A 22,404-nucleotide genomic window follows, 5' to 3' on the forward strand; every position below is an offset into this window, starting at 1 on the left:
CGCAGCTCTGCATGGTGGATGAAACGGCCAGACGGATAAACCTTGTGGCTTGGGCGCACGCGAAAAAATTGCAAAAATAACACTCAAAAGATTGACTCTGGATTACGATGACACTCGGGTAGATGATAAGTGAATTCATCTGTGTCCATAAATATGGGTTATATGGGTCCGGTGTCAAATCTGCAAAGACCAGTCGCCCAGCGCACGCGCGCCCAGCAGCCAGCATAGTCGCCACGTTTCCCGAGCTCGTCGTGCCCACTGCCCTCCCTCCTCCGCAACCGCCGCCCGATCAGCTCGTCCTTGGAGCCTCGCTGGCAAACTCCTCCTTTGTTCCTCTTCGAGTCTTCGTCATCACATCTGCGTGTCGAGCTTCAACACGGCCCGTCCACCCAGTCTCTATCGCTCTTGGGCCAAAATCAGGAAGGGCGGGCCTCAGTCAAATGAACAGTAATAATGTTTTCCTTTCAGTTTCAATTAAAATCTGAAAATAGTTCTGCGTTAACAAAGTATCAATTATGCTGCGTTGATGTACAAGCTCATCCATATGCAAAGGACTGTAAACAATTTGGTGTCAGGCTGTCAGCTAGTACATTACCATTTGAGATAACTATCCTCCTCCGTCCTCCTAATAAAAATACAAAACCAAAATATTCTCCAACACTTAAATCTATTTTTGATGATCATGAATTCCACATAATTCCAAAGCTATGCATTTCCTACAAGCTACCAAAATTTGGAGATAGTAGCGCGCACAGCTGGCATACCTAAACTTGCACCAAGTTTATCTCCTACAACTTGTCTTTTGCACTGAATGGATACAGATTCTGCAGGGAGGCAAACAGTGTGCTCAGTGTTGTTTGCCGCTTTCTCATTCTTGGCAAGGCAGTACCAATAATCAGCTCACCATCTTTTCGCAAAATAGACAGAAATGGCTTCAGTGACAGCTAAAGCTAACCATGGTGACCTTTCCTAACTATTGTCATTTTCCCAGGTTCATACAGAGATGCTGATAAGAATCAATCATTGCTACATGCACAATATATTCCCCACTCAACGGAGCAATTCTGATAGCTTTTTCAAACATAGCTGTTTTCTTAGTTCCATGATAAGGCAATTGTATGGATCAGCAAAACATATACTCAAATAGCCGGAATTATTGTAGGTTAATAGTAATACCATACAAAGGTCTTCACAAAAGGTAATGCCGATAATTCTAGATTTTTTGGACCTTGTCGGAATTATTGTAGGTTAATAGTAATACCAGACAATAAGAACCAATTGTATGCAGTCCTCAAATAGCTATTGACAACAATGATAGTTCTTAAAGGCCTTGTTATTGCTATAGCTTCATGACAAGACAAACCACAGGGGCCAATGATAGCTAAATGTCTAACAGCAACAGTTGTAGCTCATGGTGGGTTTTACGTGACCTGAGTGGCATCAAATCATCAATTGCCCTTATGTTACCTCAGTGCACAAGGTGATAAGGATTTTGGGGGAACTAATCTAATAAATGGTGAAATGCATCTGAAGATACTCTGAAACAACTAAAGATCACTATGGAAATTACAGTGAACTGCATCTAATAGTTCAAAATTACCTCAGAAACACGGAGAGAAATGACAGGATAAGAATAGGATGAGTGAAAATTACTGAATTACCACTGTACAGCAACAACAGCAGTTCAAAATTCAGTTGCCACTTCACTCAATTGATGCAGCATTCCATAGAAGAGCATCAGTTTACAAGGTTACAAGGAGCGCATGGCCAACGGTGCCTGTTATAAAAATTGTTTCAGATTACCAAGTTTTGCCAAACACTTAAACATCTCCATTTTGGCAAGCACAAGATACAAATATGTTGGAGTAAAAAAAATGCATGGAGCTATCAGATTTAGCTTTTGAAATTGAAGCACAGGCTGTTCCAGGAGAAATTTTTGTATATAGCATAAAATACTAAACTTTTATGTCATTTGCAAACAAATAATACAAAAGTCAAGCCGTCAAAAAAAATAATACAAAAAGTTAACTACAGCGAGATGAAACTGAAGACATATGCTCTGAAAACTACCTCTTTAGAAATGTGAGTGTTGGGTGGATGTAGATGTTTGAACTGCTTCGTGGTAGAAGAAGCTTTGTTCCATGTTTGCTATGAATATACTGCCTACAAGGCAAGTGACCAACTAGAGCATGGCTTACACTATGCGCTACATGCGTAAACCTTTCATATAGCCCTGGTACCGGAGTCTGCAAGCATAAACTGTGAAGTTAGTATTAGAATGATTTAGGTAAGGTACCTACAAGAGAAACAATTCCCAATTTTTTTGATAACCACAGTAGTATATCTTTTGAAGTATAAAGTATAAACATACTGAGATTATTAAAGTAGACAGAACATACAAGAGAGCTAAGTAGAATTACGTCCTTCACAAAATTACATTTTCTGAAGTACTGTAGTGATCTGAAATCAGAATGTAGAGCACATGATACATATCATTTCATCTCAGTGTGTTCAGTGGACCCTCACATATCATTATCTGCACTACAATCAACAACACAAGGAAACCTTCCCCCTATCAGCAAAGCAATCTGAATAGTATAGCATTATATCTTTTCTATCTTTCACCAGTAATCTCCACAGGTGCAAGCTCCTTCTGTAATTAGATGAAAGCGATTTTTGTCTCTGAGGGATATCTCTCTTCCAAAAACTTTCGAGACAAACTTTGCAAAATTGTGGCAGTCAACACAGATGCGAAGATTCTTCATAACCTGGATGGTTACGCCTGAAGGAGTACTCATCAGTCCAAAAGTTATGGCCAGCTTCTCACTGTGGCCAAGAAGCATACGCTCTTTCTGCTCATCATCAACATCATGAAGCACACAGCTCAGATCAGGAACAAAGCCAGCTGCTTTAATAGCAACATATATCTCCTTAATTTTAGCATTTATATCTTCCTTCCTGGGGTGGAAACGCTCACTGGAGTGGAAGGTATGAATAACCTTGTCAAGAATCATCCAGCTCCGCCCTGGTTCCTTTATCACAGTGTTCTTTAACATTAACTTCCTCACTCTGAAAACATCTTTCCACATCCCAGAAGCAGCATAAATGTTAGAAAGGATCACATAGTTGCCAGCATTTTCCGGTTCGATGTCAAGAAGCTTCTGCGCAACAAACTCGCCGACATGAACATTAGTATGAACTCTACAAGCACCAAGCAATGAACCCCAAATTGCTCGAGTTGGTGGAAATGACATCTTTTCTATCAAATTTAGTGCCTTCTGAAGTTGTCCAGAACGTCCAAGAAGATCAATAACACATCCATAATGCTCAATATTGAGGAGTGTGCTCTGCTCTTTAACTATATGATCAAACATATCAAGGCCCTCATCAACCAGACCACCATGACTATAGCCAGACAAAACAGCCAACAGAGTAACACTGTCGGGCTTCACTTCGTCACGCATAGATCTGAAGAGCTGAACAACTTCATGTGCTAAGCCATGCCTTCCATATCCCATAAGCATAGCATTCCAACTAACCACTGATCTCTCAGGCATATTGTCAAATACCCTTCGTGAGTATAACACCTTGCCACATTTAGAGTACATATCAATCAAAGAATTCTGCAAAGCCATGAAAAATGGCAACTCTCTACGAAGGATTAGCCCATGAACCTGCTTGCCATAATCCATGGAAGAAAGTCCAGACAATGCATTGAGAAGGGCTGTGAACGTAACTTGATTGCATTGCATCCCCTCATTGTACAACTGCCTGAACAAGTCCAGGGCTTCCTCATCAAGGCCCAGTTGGGTGTAGCCAGATAAAATGGCGGTATAGGAAACAACGTCCCTTGCAGGAAGCATATCAAACACCCTATGAGCTTCTTGGATATTCTCTGACTTGGCATACATGTCAAGAAGAGAACTCCCTACAAACATGTGTAACTCAAAATTTGTCTTGACGGCAAAAGCATGGACTTGCTTGACCTGGTGTATGCCTTGAGAGCCAGTACAGGAGGTAAGGACGGATGCCAAAGTGAATTCGTTAGGCTCGCATCCTGCCAGTTAGAAGTAAATTGATTACATATATGACTCAAGCTAGAAAAATAGCATTCATATACCATCCTGGAAGGATGTCAAAATTTTGGTGCATCCTATAACAATGAACAAACTTTGCAAACTTGATGGCCAATGGATATCATGTTGCAGAAGAGAAAGGACAGACCTAACAGATTACCAGGACAGGCTTAATATATTGTTAGAAACAATTATGATGGCCAAGCTATAAAATTTGGTTCAAGGATAGTGGTGCGGCATGCATGCTTACGGAGATAGCAACAATGCATCAACAGAAGAATATAACCAACAAATTTCATAGAGAATAACTTTAGCCTCTGACTAAGCAGATCATGAACCCAGTGGAGACATCATGGAAATCAAAGTTTGTTTAGATACCAGATATGTATTACCAAGCCAAGAAGATCAGATAATTTTATTCATCATACTTGCCCATTAGGGCATTAGACCAGTTGCATTGGAAATGAAGACCTCTATGGTCCAAGGCCACATCGTTATCATATTTGGTCGGTTTGTTAGCCAGATAACAAGAGCCTGTTTGGTGCGTGTGGCAATAGAAGACAAAATGATTTAAGTGATCTACCAGCTCTGAGCATCATGATGAACAGCTCCCAGGCCTCGTCAGGCCGTTCGTTCTGAGAATAACCCGAGATCATTGCCGTCCACGAGACCACGTTCCGCTCGGGCATCCCATCGAGCACGTTCCGCGCGTCCTCCAGCGCGCCGCACCTGGAGTACATAATCACCAGCCGCGTGGCCAGGTACAGCGCCGGGCGGTACCCCGCGGCCACCATGCGCGCGTGCACCTGCCGCCCCTCGCGGAGCGCCCGCCTCTCGACACACTCCGTGATGGCGGCGTCGTAGTCGTGGAACCGCGCGGCGCCTGCACCGGGGAGCGCCGCCACAGCCGACGCGGAGCGGCGTGCGAGGCAGACTGCCGCCGCGAGCCGACGGAGGCCGCGCGCGGTGAGCATGGGAAGCGTGGCGTCGTATCCGAGAGCCCACGCGCGGGCATTTCACTGACCACTTCGCGCGCGCGCCGCCGCCGCCCCTGCCGTCGTCGAGACGAGAGGTTGGCGCTCTGCCCCTGCTCACGGGCCCCACTTTTGAGCCTAAAAACGCTGATTCTCCGCCAGATCATCAATGGACGGTTCTGATCGCATTACAGTGCAGGTGCTATTTAGAAAATATGATATAGTATAGGTCGAATATAGATTGAAAGCAGGGTCCTAGTTGTAAATTACCCGCACCGACCAAAGCGGGCAGTAGCAGCGAGGGAAGCATTTGAAAATCTTTTCCACATTTTGGAGTGAGGCACTGAGGCGAGCGCGGGCGGCGGCCGGCGGCCAGCGGCGAGGAAGGCTACCGCTAGGATTATCCCACTGTAAAATCGGGTCCCCGAGGTGAGCTCCTCCCCCTAATCTCCTTCTTGAACCGGCATTTCACGTGCTGCCTCGGGGAGATCTGGCCAGATTGGGCGATTTTAGTTCTAGGGTTTAGCCAAGCGCACGAATCTGAGTTTGCGATTCTGTTCTTGGGTGTGTAGATGGAGGGGAAGGCGCTGGCTGTCGATTGCGGTGGCGCCGGCGTCGACGCGGCGGATGATCTCAAGTACATCTCCGGGCTGAGCACCATTTTCGTGGCCACCATCCAGGAAGTGAAGGACCAGGTCTCCCAGATGGAGTTCATCTTCTGCAGCCAGCTCTTCCCGCACATCCAGGCCAAGTCGAAGCTCGTCCAGGCGCGTCTCACCGACGCGATGAAGGCCAGTGAGGCTGAGTGGAGGAAGAGGGAGGCTGGCCTGGTGAACCAGCTGGAGGAGGTGAGCCGTGGTAAGATGCTCGCGGAGGAGAGGTTGCTGCAACTGGGCACCTCTCTTGAGGAGATGAAGGGGAAGCTTGCGGATTCGGAGCAATTGGCTGCAAGGCATGAGGCTGAGAAGAAACAGCTTCTGGGGAGGTTGGAGGATGAGATGAGGAAAGGTGAGGGCGTACGTCAGCTCCAGAAGGAGATTGAGGAGAAAGCTGCTGAGGTGGTCAGGGAGAGAGAGGCACATCAGCGGCTGGAGCAGCAGGTTGAGCAATTGGCTGCGAGGCATGAGGCCGAGAAGAAACAGCTTCTGGGGAGGTTGGAGGATGAGATGAGGAAAGGTGAGGTGGTACGTCAGCTCCAGAGGGAGATTGAGGAGAAGGCCGCTGAGGTGGTCAGGGAGAGAGAGGCACATCAGCGGCTGCTGCAGCAGGTTGACCTGAAGGATAAGGATCTGCTTCTGGAGCAGAGCAAGCGGAGGGACTTGATTGAGGATTACACTCAGCTGAAGACAAACTACAAGAATTTGAAGTCTCAGTACACCTTTCTTCTTGGGAAGATTGACCAGCATGAAGGCTCCAAGCCTCCTGGGGACATTCCTGTAGATAGAAGAAATACTGAAATTCCTCCAAGTAAGAGAAAGCTCAAAGGTACAGCTATTCGAATTTGTCAATCAGTCAATTTCTTTGAGCTACTTCACTTTTTCTGAATCATCAATCTTTGCTCGTGATTTACTCTACCTGGAATAATTCTGGGGATTTGTATTCTTGTCCCATGTAAATTATGTGTGATATTCCGATCAATGCCCCCAAATGAAAATCTTAAGTAAATCATTGTTAATTGGCTCTGATTGATCTGCCATTCTTGGACACTCTTGTCCCCTAAATATGCTCGGAATTACTGGTTGGACCAATGCCTTTACATTTTCTTAACTGCTTGGTTTTCAGATTTGGAGCACACAAACAAGGAGCGCATCCAGGTCCTTTCCAACACAAGGGACCTGAAGAATGACTCTGCTCCAGGTGCCAAAGCCCAAGTTGCCCAACATGCTAGTTCGGTCAGGGGTCCATTCAGAAACTCACACCATGCCCTGCCATCTCGCCCACCTAATCAATTGCCAAATCATGCTGCCAACAATTCAAAACTACATGCTTCAACCAGCGTCGCTGGTCCAAGTCTAAATTGGAGGGAGACACGTGCACGCAAAGAACCAGGTGTTGCTGATCCACATGATGATTTCCTTGATACACCACTGGAAGCTGTCAAGAATACCATCAGGAACCCTACAACTCCAGAAGAAGCACATGCTCTTGCCGCCTCTCCTCCTCAAGACATGGAATTCAACAATTCAGATGATGAAACCCAAGATATGAATATTGTAACTCAAGCCCTCTGGCACATCCCCAATATGCCAGTTCCCAAGCAGCAAAACACAATATCAGTACAGCCACCAAAGAAAGATTTCAAATATAGAGAATCAGTGAGAAAGAAAGCTGATCGGGAGAACCTGAAAGGTGTCGAGTGCAAGCAGTGCAAGAAGTTTTATGATGCTGTTCTTCCTGGTGGTCATGCAAATGGCGATGGTGCAGGCTCTACAAGCTTACGATGTGAGCACCACGATGGTGTATCAAGGCATCGGTACAGGTATGCACCGCCTCTGACACCAGAAGGGTTTTGGAACATTGGTTTTGAATCAGAAATGTAGCAGTACATGAAGTAGCAGGAAATCTTCAGCGGAGTGTATAAATAAACTATATTGCCATAATGCATGTCCTCAGTCACCCCAAGATATTGTAGCAATGTCTGACAAATTGCATGTCGCTGCTCAAGTTGGGGAAATGGTCATCCCGTGATTAAGGTTGATGGTAGGCAGTAGCTACTGTCAATATGTTGAAGATAGAATGCACTGTCAGCTATTGCCCTCTTGTGGATTCATCAAGTTGACCATTTTGTAGTGAACCAGCTTTAACCTACCATTGGAATGCAGTTCCTTTTTTCTTTCTTTTCAAAGGAGACATCTGAATGACAGCTTACATCAACAGCAAAACCACTAGTCTTGTACTGTTATGCTTATTATGTTCATTCTTTCAGCTGCTTGCAATTTACATCAGTATATTCAGTTGTTTACAGAGCTTTTTCTTCTTTTTTTGACACGAGATCACCCCATTTCCATTATCAAGGTAACAGAAATACAAGCGTTTAGAGTTTTTGGGAACCCCTGTCTCAGAGAATTCATGAGGGATTACAGAGCCTTTCAAGTTCCACAAGGCTTCCCCATCCTGTGAATTTTTGCTTGCACCATCTAGCCTAGTGATTCCATCTCCACAACTACCTGGCTTTCTGATCTTGATGGTTGACACTGCCTGCAACATAATACAAACCCCATCTGCAATCAGCTCCTGCATGTCCTCCATGTATAGCCCTGATCAAAATTGCATGAGCGCAAGCATAGCATATGATTTCAACTGGCAGCAGCAACAACATAGCCTTTCAGTCCCAGACAAGTTAGGGTAGGCTAGAGTTGAAACCCACCAAGAGCCCCAAGTCACGGTTCAGGCATTTCAATAGCTGTTTTCTAAGTACTTCTATTCAAACATAGATCTCTAGGTATATTCCACGCTTTCAAATCTCTTTTTATTGTCTCCCACATATCAATTTCGGTCTTACTCTACCTCTCCTCATATTATTAACTTGGCTTAGAACTCCACAATGCATTGGTGCCTCTAGAGATCTCCTTTGGACATGGCCAAACCACCTCAAACGATGTTGGACAAGCTTTTCTTCAATTTGTGTTACCTCTAAGCGATCGCGTATATCATTGTTCTGAACTCGGTCCATTCTTGTGTGACCGCAAATCCATCGCAACATACGCATTTATGTAACACTCAGTTGTTGAATATGTCGAATCTTTGTAGGCCAACATTCTGCTCCATACAACATAGCCGGTCTAATCGCCGTTCTATAGAATTTGCCTTTTAGCTTTTGTGGTACCCTCTTGTCACAAAGAATGTCAGAAGTTTGTCGCCACTTGATCCACCCTGCTTTGATTCTATGGCTAACGTCCGCATCAATATGATTTCAACTGGGCTTTGCACAAATTTATCTTCAAAGCAAACTTGATTCCTAGTTTTCCAAATAGCCCAGCAAGTGGCAGCAAGGCCAAGAAAGTGAACAACATTAGTTCCATTAGGAATCCAAACTTTAACCCACTTCCAAACTTGATTCAAGCTTCTTGGAACATTATTTGCTTCAAAGCAAGTAGCAACTATTCCCCCAAATAACCTTGGCAGCTGAATATTCAAAGAACGAATGAGAAATGGATGCATAATTGTCACTAAAGGTACATTTGGGATCACCAACACAACCTGTTTTAACTGGATTATCTAAAAAAACTCGATCTGAAGAGGTTAAGACTGCCCCCACAACATTCCGAATAAGAAGACGACCTTCTCACCAGGCCGAGGAAACCTCCGAACCCCTGCCCCACCATTACACAGTGGCTTTCCGTCGCCAAATGAGAATTGGTTCATCACGTTTGGAGCAAGATCTTGATTCACAAAGGAAATCCAGCTTGTTTTCTTGAGCCGCTCCATAGACTACTAAAAGGTTCCATTTTACTTGTTCGTCTTGTTCTCCTTACCCCATAAATTCATCTGTAACATAAACTCTCCCTAAACAAAGGAACCTACGTCAAAAAATTCAATGTTAATGCCCACTAAGATACCCCCAGATTTAGCAGCAGCATCATTCTACTTCCACAAGTAGTTCAACTGAGGATCGAATTTTTGAGCGTTTACACAGCTTTTTGGGCGCTTAATGTAGAACTTGTTACAACAAACTAAAGTTGACCGCTAGAAATGTGAAGTTGTTGGGTATTACTAGAAGTCATTCATTGAGTTTCTCTTCTCGTCTCTTACAAGTACGCATTCATAGAGAACACAAACCTTGTGGTTTTACCACCACTTCGGCCCTACAAAGATATGCAAAATAGAGGAAAAGAAAAAACTACACGAATACAATGGATGTGTAAGTAGCAAAACAGAGGAATGAAAAATGTTGGAAAAATTTACCAAAACATGTTTGGAATACAGGAATCCTAAACATAGGAACCGAGATTAATGTGGGTCCCACGAGTGGATAGCCATCAAACGAAATTGCGTGTGTATGCTACTGACATGTTTGACCCACCAAACTGCTGGTCCGAGAAGATGCATGTGTATGCTACTGAGTACTGACATGTTTTGATGGCCAGCCAAACACTTCTTTTCCCTTCTCTCGCCTCGGTCTTCCACAAAACCACGGCTCGGGGTGGATGTTTTTTTCCTCGTGTTTTGTGAAGCAAGCGATTCCTTTCCTCTGGAACAGCTGGCTACTTTCCTCCATTTCAAACGGTGTATGATGTCAGCAAGACAAAAGAATTCCATTCCTTTGAAATTCCTGTGAAAAACCTCCGATCCAAATAGGCCAGTTTGTTGTCATTCAGTCATCTTGTGCTGTGTTCAAAATCCCGTTCATACTGAGATTCAGATGTGATAAGATCATAAACAAGAACCAAGGTCGATAAAACCTTTTCTTCATTTATGACGTTTATGGTCTACTTTAAGCCGGCTTGTTCAGCTTATTTTTCCAGCCGGAACAGTGTTTTTCTCTCACAACATTCCAGCATAAAACAGTGTTTTCCAGCATGAACAGTAAATAATCCAGCTCAGCCGAACACTCCCAAATTATAAATCCTTCTGCCTTAATTATGTCATTCCGATATTTGTAGATATATATTAAAAACGGTAATGCTCGGGAGTGGACGTCCGTCCGTTCGGACGCCGCTTTCCGGGCCTACACGTACGGGCCCAACAGGCCTCCTTACTCTCTGCATCTCTCATCTTTTCTCTAAAAGATATTTTCCCATCGTTTTCGCTCATCGTGTGTGGCTTTGCGTCATATGCTCGTTGTTGTCGTCTTCCTCGTCACGTACCCCATCTCGCACCGCCGGCTTCCCCATCCAGCGCTGCGCTCCATCCGCGCCATGCTCCATCCCATGCCGCGCCGCGCACCCCGCTGCTGCGCACCGTGCCCCGTCCCCCGCGCGCGCCGAGGTGTTGTTGGGGTGCTGCCGACACCGCCATTCCCCCCTAGAAGGTCGTGGCCGCTGTCGACGCCATGGCCACCACGATGCACGAGCTCAACAAGGAGATGTTGTGATGGAAGTGCATGTTGTAAGCGTATGTTTCAAATGTTTCAGACGTTTCAGAGGTATGTTGCAATTGTTTCATATGAATGTTGCAAAAATAGATTGGGGGATGTTGCACATGTTGCATTTATTGCAAGTATTTCAGAGTTATGTTGCAAGTGTTTCAGGTTTGTTCAAAATATTTCATGTGTTCCAGACGTATGTTACAAGCGTTCAGATATGGATGTTGCATATGTTCCAGACATTATGTTTGCAACAATATGTTCCAAATGTTTCAACTGTTTCAGTCTTTTGTTGCGGTAAGTATTTTCATGTTGCAAGTTGCAAATGTTTTATCTAGATGTTGCATATGTTTCATACATATGTTGCAAGTGTACGTTCTAGATGTTTCACTGTTGCATACGTATGCTGTATTCAAGTGTTTCATGTTGCACATCTTTCATGGTGTTCGGAGGGTCAGGGGCACGAGGAGTGATGGTGGCACAGCGCAGGCACCGGGGAATAGGGCGGGATGAGTTGGGGCCCGGCGGATGGGGCACGTGGCGCGCTCGGGGCCGACTGTCAGGGCGTGGACCCGTGGGTGGGGCGCATGGCGCGCTGGTGTCCTGCCAACAGGGCATGCTCGGGGCCAGTTGTCGAGGCGCAATGGGTGCGTGGCGCAAGTGCAGGGTGGGGCGAACGACCTTGAATCAAGGCGGATAGGGTGAGCTATGAGTGTGAGACGAGTCATACATACACGTGGGCGCTACGATGAGACGGGATGCACGTGCGGGAACGAGAAAAATCAGCGCACAGGAACAGGCTGCGCGGCGTCCAGACGCTAGCACCTCTGATTAGAAAACTATATATAAAAAAACCAGAACGACTTGTTACGGTGGGAGTATAATAAGCATGCATTTTATATATAGTTATACTGTGATACATTCGTGTTTAGGCAGAGAAAATTGTCAACTTTTGCAATGCTTGTTGAAATGCAATCGAGAAGGGTATATGACCCATGATATTTCTTTCTGTTTTCGTTAAAAAAAAACAGATAACCTTAAGATTGGGCAATTATAGTCAGAAATACACCAAGAGTATCGCTTGCCCATCTCTTCAACGATAGCAGCAGGGCTTGCCCATCTCTACAACGACATCAGCAGGAAAGCTGGTATCCTCGCCCACCATGCATCCCCGTCTTCAGCTCAACACTAATAGTATCTCTATTGCTATACATCCCCTCTCTGAAAATGTTGATTTAGCTGCGCTTGCCATCAACCAGCCACAGCCGCCATTCATTCACAGCTCGTTTGTAGCTTGATCAACTTGCTGAAATTTTGTCGCTGCTGCCGCCCACCTCATATGTTCAGCTTGCTGTCCTGACATGCTATCTACCATCGTCGCTCAAAGCTCGGTCTTTAGCTTGGTCGCCGGAGTTTGCTGGGTTCCTGCAGAGAACCCATGAAAACGGAGACCAAAGTCAGTGTGGAATTTCAATAACTTTCAGTCTGTACACAGCTCATGAACACAAATTCAAAGAACAGTTTAACACAATTTATGTCATTCAACGCGAGCTCATGAACAAGAGGTCTGCATGTCCAGACTCCAGAGCTGCCGCGAGCTCAGGGGGCCGCGTGATAAAGATGCTGGCCGGATTGCCGGACAGCGCTTGCTGTATGCCACTCAGCGCTGAGCAAGCACCGGTACATCAAGAAGCTGTCAATTATTTCTGGGCAAAAACAGAGTCTGCCAGCCGTAATGCAATACAGATATCTCGTCAGGATGGAGAAGGGGGTCCCCAGGGTGTTTAATGATTCTTAAACGCTTTGCATGATTAGGCTTGTACCTCCAATAGCTCCTGTCTCCACAACGCACTCTGCTTGGATCCAGGGCCGTAGCACAGATCGGTTGCCCAGATCCGAACGGCAGATCACCAGCTCTTATTACGCCTTTTCTTTGGTTTCTCTCATTGGTGCAGCAAGGGCAGTAGAATGGCAGATCTTGTCGTGGTGTATCATTGTGGAAATGGCAGCATGAAAGTAATAGCTCACTTCATGCATTTGCTTAGCATAATTATAACACAAAAAAACCATAACCCCCGGCTGCAGATAGTGGCATTCAGTCTGAAGTAGTTTCCAGCTGGCTAGCTCCAACACGCAAAATTGGACACGAGAGACCGAGACAAGTAGTGGACAACTTACAGAAACTGTGGGCCCGTTCACAGTTGTACGAGTGGTCAGAAGGGCCCAAGGGACCAGATCTGCATCTACAGGCCTTATGCAGCCAAGCCCAAACAGAAAGACGGGGGCGATATGGTTTCTGGTTCTGGACATGCATTTATTGGGTTCGGGCCATCATCACCAACCGGTTGGGTCCGCCTGTGCCAGAGAGAACAGATCCACCAGACCAACACACCCATGGCCCCCTTAGCTTTACCACCCCCAAAGAATGGGGATGATGACAATAATGATTGAACAAACAAAATAAAAGGGGCCAAGATCCAGGAACGGCACTCTAATCTGGTAACCTTTCTAGCTAATGCTAAATAGTTCTGAAGCAGTGGACAGAATAGTTTTCCTCCCAAGAAGGGTGCAGCAATTCAAATTAGACATCTTCCATAAGCAAACAGAGGAGATTCTAGCTGGGATCTGTGGCTAGCTATAAGTTTATTAGCTAACGCAAAACACTTGGTCACTGTAGCACCGCATGCTTTTGTATGTTTTTTGCTCCAACTGTGTTTCTTCAATAATACAAACACCATTTGCTATCTGGGCCAATGTAACAGCAATGCTAGCATATTCAAGATTTGGTCAGGACTGTAAATAGCTTGGTATACTTCAGAAATTTCCCCTAGCTTGTAGAAACTATTCACCTCAAGTTTTGGGTAACACCACATATTTTAAAATTACCTGTCTGTACATTTTCTTCTCAAGAGAGTGCTGGCAGGACAAAGAGACAAAAGTCGTGGGCCAAGCCAGGCTGAGATATGTGAAGTAAGCGACAAACAACTAAATTCAGTCAGGAAGATATAGGACTGCATGAAAGATTTACCAGAGCTTGTTAGATCATAGCCGAAGAGAGAAGGATTGGAGTTGCTAAAGACGGGAAGATGGCCGTCCCCCCGCTTTTCCCACTGTGAAGCCACTTGGTGTGGATGTGCTAAATCACCATGCCAGAACTGCTGTTGAAGTTGCATCAGCTGCCTTGCTCCATGAACACCCATTTCTGGCCAGGTTACCTGCTCCAAGTCGATTCCGTTCTTGCAGTTGAAGCCTGCTATCCTTCCACACTGTAAAAGTAGTAGTATAAACAATTAGCAGCTTGAAGATTAAAAAGGAACAAGCACTGAGTTTTCCATCAGCAAAATAACACACTTTAAACTGCATAAAGGATTGATTCGAGCCAAGGTGGGTATCCGATTTTCTTCCAAAGAATTTGCTACCTCTGAAAGTAAGTGTGCATATTTGATACTCTTTAAACTTCAGCAAGTGTGCATACGCAACAGCAACAGCAACAGCAGCTGTGGCTGTTAAACATCCACGGCGAACAGGCCCATTGTAAAGACTTTCTTGAAAGTAATATGTGGGCCAACCATGATACTCTAATGATGCATTTATCTACAAGAGCAAGCCTTTGATCATTATTGATATGGTTAGTTCAAACTATATCCTTCAATGTGAAATAACTTCAGGGCATCTGCAATCGACCTTGGTTCAGCTGTCTAATTACTAGCAGAGAGTTCTTTTTCTCTCTAAAGGAGAATCTAAAGTTGGGACCCCGGAGTAGTAATGGTAAACCAATAGGCTGCGAGGTAGACTTTCATCAAACTTCCCATTGGCAGAACTCAAAGAAGCTCTGGGAAATGGAAACCTCATTAATCAGAAAATGACACATTTTGCCATTTCTTCCCTGTATAACTAACTTTCTACCTGCACACATACATGTTACAGTGGTTTGGTTGCTTACAACAGCTGGGTTCAGTTCATACTAGCTGTTCCAACTACCAACTACTCCCTCCGTCCCAAAAGGAATATAACTCTCATTCCCTGAGGAGTCAAATAATATCACATTTGACCAAATATATATAAAAATGAACTAATATTTATGATGCATAATAAGTAACATTAACTAAGCATGGAATATATTTTCATAATAAATATATTTGAAAATTTAAATGTTGATATATTTTTTTCCTATAAATCTAGTCAAACTTTAAGATTTTTTGACTCGTCGAGAAACAAGATTTCCATTATTTTTGGAACGGAGGGAGTAGGCTAGAACCAGAAAGAACAGCACCCAACTTGGCTAGATCCCGAAATAACAGCAGCATATTTGAGTATGCATGACGTATCCTGCTAGTTTTAACAGAGGTTCTGCAGAAACCAGCTATTCAGATAGAAAACTTTTCAAAAATAAGTCAATATGGTTTTCATTAATCAGGGTTTGTGCTCCAGGAGAAAGCTTTTCTTAGAAATGAATCTGTAAATAAATGAGGTCCAACTTGTAGAAAGCTGACAAGAAGGATGGCAGCATAAGTACCTCCGTGGTCAGAAAGCTGTCTAGCCCACCAAAATCGACCCTTGGGTTTACAGCTGCGAGTCTCATTGACAAGTACTGGACCAACCACAATGGCATAACAGTAGTGAGATTAGAAGAAAGATAATGCGTGCTATGTTGGCTAAATGAAGGGCTTTTCAGCTTTTCAGGCTGTACAAGGGATATCAACAGTTACCTCAACTTGCCTTTGGAGAGACTGAACATGATTGATGATCTCATCTAGCACCAGTGCTGTTCCTGATACCTGATACATCCCAAAAAGCAAACAGCAGCCATTAATTAGCTAATTTGTTTTCCTCAGCTCTTCATATCTCATTTTGAGATTTTAAAGAAAGAAAATCAAATGGAAAACTGCCTACAGTTTCATTCCAAATTTGGAATAGATATTGAAAGTAACACTATTTCACAAGAACAATTGAAAAGGTTGGGAGTGGGGGTAGCATCATCAACAAGACCAATTCATGCATGAATAAGCAGCAGCAAGCTTGACTGCAGAACATTGTTCATTGCTTCATTTTTTTTGAAACAAAAGGCAGGAGCTCTGCTGCTCAATTAAGCCGAAAGAATATTATGTACAAGAAGGTTAGCCGGACGAGATGCCAGAAAGGCACCCGAAGGGCTAACCACCCCACGCGACGCAGCTGAGCACAAACACGACACACTGCCATGGGTCATCGTTGCCGAGTATGGAAGCCAAGCTGCCAGCAGCTCCAACTTCCCATGGCAGGCCACCCACTAGTCACCCCCCGACGGGTCTGAAGCTAATGGCCGCCACCGGTCATCGTTGCCAAGCTCAAACACCGAAGAGCAGCTCCGACTTCCAAATGCAAACCATCGCCCCGCATCGAAACCGCGACAATGATCCAAATGTGACGCCTTCATGAAGGGAGTGACGCCAATGGCGTCACCGACGCACATCCAAAGTGGACTGAGTTTTCACCCTTGGAAGACATGCTAGTGGGGAAATACGACGCCCCCAACAGGGAAGCGGCGCCCAACGGCGTCACCGTCGCCAAGGCTTTCGCCCAAGAACCCTCTAGCACACTCGTCGGGTCGCGAAGCCGGACCCGTGCCAGCCTTCACCGCCATTGCCATTGTCCCGGCGCCCCACAGAAGCCCCTTAAGAGGGGCATCGACGTACCGGCTGCACGTAGCAGCCGCACAGCTATGTCGGCCGCCACCTCCTCCGACCGGGCCACGCAGAGCCGGACCTGACTCTGCCGCTCGCGTCACACCGCCGCACGCCGAGGCCGCATTTGACCAACGTCGTCGGCTCTGGCACCTGCCGATGTCGCTGTCGTCATCACCGCCAGTGTGCCCCACCATGTCGGGCTCCGCCCCATGTCCTGGGCCGCCGAATCCGGACGCCAGGCCCCGAATCCGGCGCCCCCTGCCGACGCCTCTGTCTTGACCATAGCTGCAAACACCGTTCGCCTTGGCCGCCAGACCGGCCGCCGCGGGCAGGCTGGCCGGCAGAGGTCGCTGCCCCGGGCACAGCCAGCCCCTGAGCCGCAGCAGCCAAGGCCATGAGGGGAGGGACGGCAGAGAAGAAAGCACCACCCCCGGCGCATGCATGGGCCCCGGACACCGCCACCGCCGCCGCAACCGCCGCCGGCCGCCAAGACAGATCCGGCAGCCTGGGATCCGGATCTGGCCCCCCGGGCACCGGATCTGGCCGACTAGGCCCCAGACCGGCGGCCTCAGCCAGCGCCGCCGCCGCCATCAAGAGAGGAGAAGGGGAACGCGCGGAGAAGAAGAAGACCTCGCTGCTGTCCCCTGTGCCTGCACGGACACCAGCCGGCGCTGCAGCAGCCGCGGCAGCCACCTCGTCAACCTCCACACCGATCGCGCGGGGCCGGACCGCCGGCTTGCTGCAGGTGCGCCGCCAACACGAGGAGGGAGAGCCCCGCCGCCACCATCACAGCCGGCCGGGCGGCCATGCCAGCAGCCAGCTCCGGCGGCGGGCGAGAAGGAGAGGGGTGAGAGGGAGGCGGCGCGGCAGGGGCCGCCCGAGTCGCCCCGCGTGGGGGAGCGACGCGGGCATCAGTGGGGCTCTCACAGCTGTTCATTGCTTCGTAACAGTGAATTACTGTTCTAGAACAATTCGTGCATGAATAAGAGGTAACAAGCTTGACTGCAGAACATTATTGTTCATTGCTTCATAACAGTGAATTACTGTTCTATTTTGTAGCCGGTCCAGCTACAAACAGTAGTTGGAATTAGTCGAGATACTATTGTAGTACGTACAACAAAGCTACCAGTCAGCATTGGCAACCCCTGCACGTATGTTGAAGGCAACACGAAACCTCACAGCGAATTGACCTACACCACCACTCTTCCATAGTGATTGACATCTCCATAGTCCAGACCAAAAGCTGCCGCTGTCCTTGCAATGAAACTAATGGTCAAACCACCGCAGCAGCAATGGCACACACCAACCATTCCTCATAAACTCCACACACCAACAAAGACACAACCATCGGCCATTCCTCCCCCGCAATGGTGCCTCCATCCAGCCACCACGTCCACGCACGAACGCAGCCTTGCCTCCACATCCCCATTCCGCACACCACACCCAAAGATGCCGACCCATAATCCGTAACATTATTGCGAGCGCAGCAGCGCAGCGCAAAAGAGGATAGCAACATTCCATCAGGATAGGAGGATGGAAGTGTCATGGCCTCGACCAAGCCAGAGCCAGCCCACCCCATTAAGCTACCCGCCCCCGGCACCTTTCAAAGCGGCTGCTACATTCTGCCCAGACAATCACACCCAAGGCCCAGTTAGGTACGCCGGATCACGATGCATCCCCTATCTATCTATCATCCACAAGCGCGCCGGGACGAGGCGGCCGGCCGGCCACGACACCCCCCATTCCCATCCCACCCCCGTCGTGCAACACGACCCATATGGACGTGTCGGGCGCACGGTGCCGGAATAATCAGGCACCGCCACGTTTCGGAACGCACTGCATTTAAGGTCTTTCCCGCGTTGATATATGGTTTGTTTTCGCAACCAGCGAAGCAAACAGACGGACTACGCTGCACGGCCACGGCAACGAGTGGGGGTCTGTCTAGCTAGCATTTTCGACTGCAGTGCGTTGCACAGTTACAGGGCGCCGAGCAAAGGGAGGAGGACCATTCGGAGATGGCCTCTCAAAGGCAGTAAAAAGACCACCGAAAGTAGGAAAAGCAGTGTGCTTGGGCGCGTAGGAGAACCGGAATTTACACGACGCTAGGCGACATATTGCGTAGTTTAGGCTTCCTTCCAAAGACGATGCTCAGGACTGAACTTGAAGGTGGGGCGTGCGAAATGCAGATCGGAGTAAAGATGAGGGGGAAGGAATAGATGGTGAGAAAATGCAGGCACACCTTACTGCAGCCGGGGACCAGCTCCTTGAGCAGCTCCATCCTCGCATTGACCTTCTCGCGTCTCGCCTGATGAGTGGAAATTTTTTAAAAGTCGGAAAAGATAATCAGCTTTTTGATGAGACTGGAGTAGAAGAATGGAAGCGAATAATTAAGCGATTAGCGGCGAAAGCGACCCTGAAAAGGGGTCTAGCGGCGACGTCACCGCGTCCTAATCACCCAATCATTGGCACAAACCCTCACGGCAGACCGACCGAATCTCTAATCCTCGCTCCCATGAGCTTGGCTTAAGCTTAAGCTCAGCGAGCGTTAGAGGCGAAGCGGACTCACCCGCTCGGCGAGGCTGTGGCTGTCCGTGGCCTGGCCCCTCCTGGCCCGCACGTGCACGTACGCCGGCTTCTCGTCGTCGCCGTCGCCGCCCGCGGGCTTCTCCTCCGCCGTCTTCCCCTTCTTCGCCGCCTTCCCCTGCGGCCACACAGAGCAATCAGAACTCAGCTCCGGCGGCGAGGTCCAGAGGAGCGCGTGGAAATGCAGACGCGTGATGTAGTAGCTAGCACTCTACCTTGGATGCGCGGTCGATGGGTTCCGCCTTGCGCTTGCCGGCGTTAGCGGCGGCGGCGGCGGCGGGAGGGGGCGGGGGAGGCGGGGACGGGGACGGGGGCGCGAACGTGGAGAAGCGCACGGCGCGGTCCACGAGGTGCGGGTCGGAGGGGAAGGTGGGCGTGGGCGCTGCGGCGGGTGCTGGGGCTGGGGCTGGGGCTGGGGCTAGGGCTAGGGCGGGCGGCGGCGCCGTGCGGGGGAGGAGCAGCTCCATGGCCTGCGAGGTGGGGAGGCCCAGCAGCGCCGTGAAGGAGCCTCCGCCTCCGCGGGTGCCCGCGGCGGTGGAGGAGGCGGTGGCGGGGGCCAGCGCCGCCTGGATCTCGCCCCCGGAGGCGGCGGCGGCGGCGGCGGGGAGCTCCTGCGGCGGCGAGGCGTGGCGCATTGGCGCGGCGGAGGCGGCGTCCGGGACGAGGGGAGCGGAGGGAGGGAGGAGGGGACACGGCAGCGGAGGCGGAGGCGGGGGAAGGGGAGAATGGAATGGCGCCGTTATTTATAGGGGGGCCGGCGTTGAGGCTGGTGGTGTGCCGAGCGCGCGCGTGAGCTGCTGCTGCGGAGTGCGTTCGCAGTCGCACGCCCCCAAGAGAAGATGGGAGAGGGTGGTTGGTTTTTTTTGTTACTGCGCTGCTACGCCTTTTAACCGTGTGGGGCTGACTGTGTGTGGGAGGGCGGAGGGTGGACACTGGCGGTGAAACTCTGTTGCTGTTGACCTTCACCATTTCCAGCAGCGCGTGTGGTGGACCGGACCGTGCCGTAGCTAGCGTAGCGAAGCCGCTATGGAAAGTGAAAAGCTGCAGATGGGCGCAGCCGCGCAGGCCAGTAAAAAGGAGCTTTCGCGGTTTCGCCAACTCATATAAAGCCGGTTCGGGCCGGTCAAAAGCCCGGTTTCCTGTGGGAGTGGGACGCGGCCCGGGCTTGGCCGCTTTGGTAAACGCTGCTGCTCCGTCTCGGAAAGTCCTTTGGATCTCGTCTCACAAAGTCTCCGGCTTTGTTTTTTTTTTAAATACGGTTGGATCATGTTTGGTCTACTCCCTCCCACCCTTATTATTCGTCGCTGTGGAAACGTGTTGGTCAAACTTTCTCAACTTTGACTAGATTTATAAAAAATATTAGCAATATTTATATCTTCAAATAAGTTTATTATGAAAATATATTCAACGATTTATCCTAATGATACAAATTACACATCATAAATATTAATATTTTTTATATATTCCGTCAAAGTTGTGTATGGTTGGATTCTCGAAAAGTGGGAACGACAGATAAAGGACGGATGGAGCAGGTCGCACTGGCCAGTGAATTTTAGGATGTTGCGATAATTTTTTTCGATAACAAAGTGCGAATCTACTATATTCAAGGTAGAAAATTTTGTTCCGACGGAAAACAAAATTTCTAGGAAACCTATAAAGTTTTTTCTGAGAGAAAGAACCTAAAGAATTTCAATATTTACTTACTCGTTCGGCCATGAGACCAACGAGAGAACTACTCCCTCCGTTTTGCTCTTTTCTTTGAGCAACTCCCTCCGTTTTGCTATGATTGTTAAGTCATCACGAGATGCATTTCACATTGTCCATTTAGAATTTCATTTTAAAAATGCAGTTATTCTAATATTTTGACTCATTTTTCCCAAAATTATCTCGATAGAACAAAGACATACATGACGACGTTCGTTTAATTGTGTCTCGCCCCTGCGAAACAATTCGGGTAGAATCTACTCCCTATATTTCAAATTACAATACGGTTTGATTTTTCTAGATACATGAATTTTGTTATGTACTTAGATATACAATATGGTCTACAATGTATGTCGAAAAGCAAAATATCTTATAATTTGGAATGGAGGGAATAGTTGACACTCTGACCCCCCCCCCCCCCCCCCCCCCCACCCCCACCCCTTCTCCCTCCTCACTATCTTTCGTTGCCCAAGTGTGCCATCATCGGAAAGCCGGGGCGTGCTCACCAAATAATATATGTCTCCTCCGCCATTGTGGAAGCCCACGAGGAGGCTGGTGTTACCATTAGCACACCGCCACTAGGTCTCAACATGATGAGTGGGAGGGGAAGGGCCAGTGGCTATGAGTTGCGAGACTAACGGTGGAGGAGGTGGTGTTTCAGCCACTTTATATGCTATGGTTTTGAACGGGTCAAACTAGATTTACCATGGTCATACTTGGATTATGCCTCTAAGCATGGTCCTGCCTACACCAAAAGGATTTCCACGAGAGCCCAGTTATGCATCCACATGTGAAAAATAGTCTGAGTTGTTTGTGAAAATCAATTGTGTAGCAGCGGTTCCAGCATTGCGTGACAATTTATCAAGTGCATATGTAACATAGAGCTTCTATCGATCAATATGTGAACCACAACTTAAATAGCGAAAAAAGAGCAATGTAGATTTACTCTTATAAAAAACTTGATTCCTCTCAACCCATATGACTCTCGATGATAAAAGGCCTTTGGTGGCTACTGCTCTCTTAGCTAGCGCTGGTAGCACACAATCACCGGGGAGGCAGACTAGGGGCCTGCTTGGTTCTCCGCCAAAGCATGCCATGGCTAGTTGTGGCTCAGACATAGAGAAAATGGATGCCACAATTGTGGCGAGAGTTAACACGTGAACAAACCGAGGATCTTATAGTGTGCCATAGTTAACTTGCGGACCAAACAAGATAGTACTATCTTTTTATGGGAGCCGGCGTGGAACCAAACACCCCTAGCTAAGACGACGTGGCATGGCGAGCATGCATGAGTATTTGTTTGATTTTCTTCGTCTAGGCAAGACCAACTCATATATATCCATCTATAGACTAGTAGCATACATAAGTGCACCTTT

The 22,404-nt window shown here is 47.7% G+C and overlaps 3 protein-coding genes across 8 annotated transcripts; 1 reads left to right on the forward strand and 2 right to left on the reverse strand.

The window, feature by feature from the left end:
* Positions 1-471: 471 nt before the first annotated feature.
* LOC136528694 (putative pentatricopeptide repeat-containing protein At3g13770, mitochondrial) lies at positions 472-5,172 on the reverse strand. Of its 5 annotated transcripts, none has more exons than XM_066521669.1 (5): positions 4,660-5,172; positions 2,400-4,057; positions 2,071-2,246; positions 1,662-1,777; positions 472-824 (listed from the first exon to the last, which is right to left on the reverse strand). In XM_066521669.1, exons 1-2 carry the CDS (start codon positions 5,048-5,050, stop codon positions 2,622-2,624), a joined length of 1,827 nt encoding a protein of 608 aa, XP_066377766.1. In that variant the 5' UTR covers positions 5,051-5,172; the 3' UTR covers positions 472-824; positions 1,662-1,777; positions 2,071-2,246; positions 2,400-2,621. The 5 variants fall into 5 exon arrangements, with proteins under 5 accessions (XP_066377766.1, XP_066377765.1, XP_066377767.1 ...); XM_066521668.1 differs by having other exon boundaries at positions 1,601-1,777; XM_066521670.1 differs by having other exon boundaries at positions 472-1,777; positions 2,438-4,057.
* Positions 5,173-5,336: 164 nt separating this feature from the next.
* On the forward strand, positions 5,337-7,964 carry LOC136528695 (protein gamma response 1). 2 transcript variants are annotated; one of them, XM_066521673.1, is made up of 3 exons: positions 5,337-5,479; positions 5,623-6,517; positions 6,833-7,964. In XM_066521673.1, the coding sequence occupies exons 2-3, from the start codon at positions 5,623-5,625 to the stop codon at positions 7,588-7,590; spliced, it is 1,653 nt and encodes a 550-aa protein (XP_066377770.1). In that variant the 5' UTR covers positions 5,337-5,479; the 3' UTR covers positions 7,591-7,964. The 2 variants fall into 2 exon arrangements, with proteins under 2 accessions (XP_066377770.1, XP_066377769.1); XM_066521672.1 differs by having other exon boundaries at positions 5,338-5,479; positions 5,623-6,535.
* Positions 7,965-12,045: 4,081 nt separating this feature from the next.
* On the reverse strand, positions 12,046-20,108 carry LOC136528036 (transcription factor bHLH48-like). Its single transcript, XM_066520931.1, has 7 exons — positions 19,540-20,108; positions 19,308-19,442; positions 18,981-19,046; positions 15,785-15,853; positions 15,592-15,666; positions 14,104-14,341; positions 12,046-12,500 (listed from the first exon to the last, which is right to left on the reverse strand). The coding sequence occupies exons 1-7, from the start codon at positions 19,957-19,959 to the stop codon at positions 12,457-12,459; spliced, it is 1,047 nt and encodes a 348-aa protein (XP_066377028.1). The 5' UTR covers positions 19,960-20,108; the 3' UTR covers positions 12,046-12,456.
* Between the last annotated feature and the right edge of the window lie 2,296 nt (positions 20,109-22,404).

This window comes from Miscanthus floridulus, chromosome 19, assembly GCF_019320115.1.
Source record: "Miscanthus floridulus cultivar M001 chromosome 19, ASM1932011v1, whole genome shotgun sequence".
Lineage (NCBI taxonomy): Eukaryota > Viridiplantae > Streptophyta > Magnoliopsida > Poales > Poaceae > Miscanthus > Miscanthus floridulus.

What these genes read in the sequence shown, in the direction of transcription:
- LOC136528694 (XM_066521670.1), bottom strand. Translation starts at nt 5,050, where the DNA reads ATGCTCACCGCGCGCGGCCTCCGTCGGCTCGCGGCGGCAGTCTGCCTC. An exon ending in CATCATGATGCTCAGAGCTG is followed by an intron (nt 4,058 to 4,659) that starts GTAGATCACTTA and finishes TCTAACTGGCAG; the next exon opens with GATGCGAGCCTAACGAATTC.
- LOC136528695 (XM_066521672.1), top strand. Translation starts at nt 5,623, where the DNA reads ATGGAGGGGAAGGCGCTGGCTGTCGATTGCGGTGGCGCCGGCGTCGAC. An exon ending in AAGTAAGAGAAAGCTCAAAG is followed by an intron (nt 6,536 to 6,832) that starts GTACAGCTATTC and finishes CTTGGTTTTCAG; the next exon opens with ATTTGGAGCACACAAACAAG.
- LOC136528036 (XM_066520931.1), bottom strand. Translation starts at nt 19,959, where the DNA reads ATGCGCCACGCCTCGCCGCCGCAGGAGCTCCCCGCCGCCGCCGCCGCC. An exon ending in TGGTCCCCGGCTGCAGTAAG is followed by an intron (nt 15,854 to 18,980) that starts GTGTGCCTGCAT and finishes GGGATGTATCAG; the next exon opens with GTATCAGGAACAGCACTGGT. An exon ending in CTATGATCTAACAAGCTCTG is followed by an intron (nt 12,501 to 14,103) that starts GTAAATCTTTCA and finishes GGTTCTCTGCAG; the next exon opens with GAACCCAGCAAACTCCGGCG.